Source organism: Glycine max, chromosome 18, assembly GCF_000004515.6.
Source record: "Glycine max cultivar Williams 82 chromosome 18, Glycine_max_v4.0, whole genome shotgun sequence".
Lineage (NCBI taxonomy): Eukaryota > Viridiplantae > Streptophyta > Magnoliopsida > Fabales > Fabaceae > Glycine > Glycine max.
This window is the reverse complement of record NC_038254.2, coordinates 14,887,539-14,889,778: the sequence shown is the minus strand read 5'-3', so window position 1 is coordinate 14,889,778 and position 2,240 is coordinate 14,887,539. Positions and strand designations below refer to the sequence as shown.

General features: G+C 38.1%; 1 protein-coding gene across 1 annotated transcript; it reads left to right on the top strand.

Moving 5' to 3' along the window:
* The first annotated feature begins 174 nt into the window (after nucleotides 1-174).
* LOC121174061 (uncharacterized) lies at nucleotides 175-1,911 on the top strand. The gene is made up of 2 exons (XM_041012251.1): nucleotides 175-1,369; nucleotides 1,690-1,911. The coding sequence occupies exon 1, from the start codon at nucleotides 262-264 to the stop codon at nucleotides 1,126-1,128; it is 867 nt and encodes a 288-aa protein (XP_040868185.1). The 5' UTR covers nucleotides 175-261; the 3' UTR covers nucleotides 1,129-1,369; nucleotides 1,690-1,911.
* The last annotated feature ends 329 nt before the right edge of the window (nucleotides 1,912-2,240 follow it).

Genomic DNA, 2,240 nt, shown 5'->3' with positions numbered 1-2,240 from the left:
TAATAGTCTGTTAGAATAATAGTTTGTTATAACTATTTTTTTATTATCTTTCGCTTTCTGTTATAAGTTTTCTTCTCTCTCCACGTTGTAATATATATACTCTGTTTTTGGCATTTTATCGAATAATGAGTGGGCATTATGCACAACATATTTTCCCTTGCCATTCTTATTTCATTTCTCGTCATCGTATTAAGAGCTTGACGATCATCATTTTCATTTTCGATCTTCATCCTTCTCCTTTGGTTTTGTCATTATGCAACCATGAGTGGTGAAGTTGATCCCTCACTTGATATTCATAGTTTCTTGTACTTGCATCCAAATGAAAACCCCGCTATGGCATTAGTTTCTCCCTCACTTGATTCCATAAACTATCACTCTTGGAGCAGATCCATGCTCACGGCTCTCAGTGCTAAAAACAAAGTAGAATTTGTGGATGGCAGTGCTCGACAACCGTCTTCCTCTTACTGTGTCTACAGTGCATGGAAACGATGTAATATTATGGTGGTCTCCTGGCTTGTGCACTCTGTTTCTTCTTCAATAAGACAAATCATTCTCTGGATGGACTCTATAGAAGAGATTTGGCGCGATCTGAAATCACGTTATTCCCAAGGAGATCTTCTGTGCATATTTGCTCTACAACTCAAAGCTTCCTCGATCAAACAAGGTGACTTATATGTCACTAACTATTTTACTCAGTTACGAATTATATGGGATGAGCTTGAGAACTTTCGACCAGACCCGATTTGTGTGTGCACTGTGAAATGTGTGTGTAAAGTTTCATCTATTCTCGCTCAAAGGAAATTGGAGGATCAAGCCATGAAATTTCTTAGAGGGCTTAATGATCAATATGCAAATGTTAGATCTCATGTTTTCTCCTACGCTGCACAACAGGAGCGACAGTTTTTTGTTCCTGATTCCTTAGCTGAAGTTAATGCTACCATCATGAATTCTATGTGCAATTTTTATGGACGAACTGGTCATACTGAAAGCACTTGTTACCGTAAGCATGGATTCCCTAACAAGAATGGCAAGAGCACCTCTAATCGTGGAAAAGCTTGCTCCCACTGCGGAAAGAATGGTCATACAGTAGATACATCTTATAAGAAATATGGCTTCCCTCCTGGCTAACGTTTCTCCAATAACAAATCTGCATCTGCTAATAGTGTTTTGACCACTGAGGTGAAGGCCAATGAGAAAGATGTTTCTGCCCTCACTGAGCACCAAGAGATTCGCTTCACTCCTCAATAATATCAAGCTTTGTTAGCCTTAATTCAGCAGCCATCACATGCTCCTTCAGCATCACACTCAGCTCATATAAATCAAATTGGTTCTATTACTTCTTCTTCTGCACACACATCTCAACCTTCAGGTAGTGTTCAGCCTCTCATTTGCACCACACACTGCTTTGATACTACTCCTTGGATCATTGATTCGGGAGCCACTGATCACGTTACTTGCTCACTTCAATTTTTCACTTCTTACAAACTTATTAAGCCTGTTATTGTCAATCTTCCCACTGGTCATAAGGTCACGGCAACACACTCTGGCACAATTTGTTTTTCTTCAAATTTTTAGCTCACTGATGTGTTATATATATCTTCATTTGCCTTCAATCTAATCTCTGTTTCTAAGCTAGTTTCCACTACTCCCTATCAAATGACATTCACTTATAATGTTTGCTTCATACAGGATGCGAGAACTAAGATGAAGATTGGTTCAGTTGATGTGCAGGGTGGTCTATATCAGCTCATACCTCATCATTTCAAATCTCATTTTATACATTCTACCATAATTCACCCAAAATGTGATGTAATACCTATTGACTTGTGGCATTTTCACCTTGGGCTTCTGTCAAAGATTTTACTTGCAACACTTGTCATTATGCCAAACAGCATAAACTTTCTTTTTCATCAAGTCATTCTACTGCGTCACGTCCTTTTTCTCTTTTGCATATGGACATATGGGGACCCTACTCCATATCTTCCATACATGGTCATAGATTCTTTCTTACCATTGTAGATGACAACAATCGCTTCACATGGATTTTCTTAATGATCAATAAATTTGAAACCTGAATGCACATTGCTAATTTCATTAATCTAATTGAAACTCAATTTAATACTCGAGTTCAAACAATTAGAACAGATAATGGTGCTGAGTTTTTAATGCAGAATTTCTTCAACTCTAAAGGGATTGTCCATCAAACTACTTGCATTGAAACTCCGCAGCAAAATGGAGTG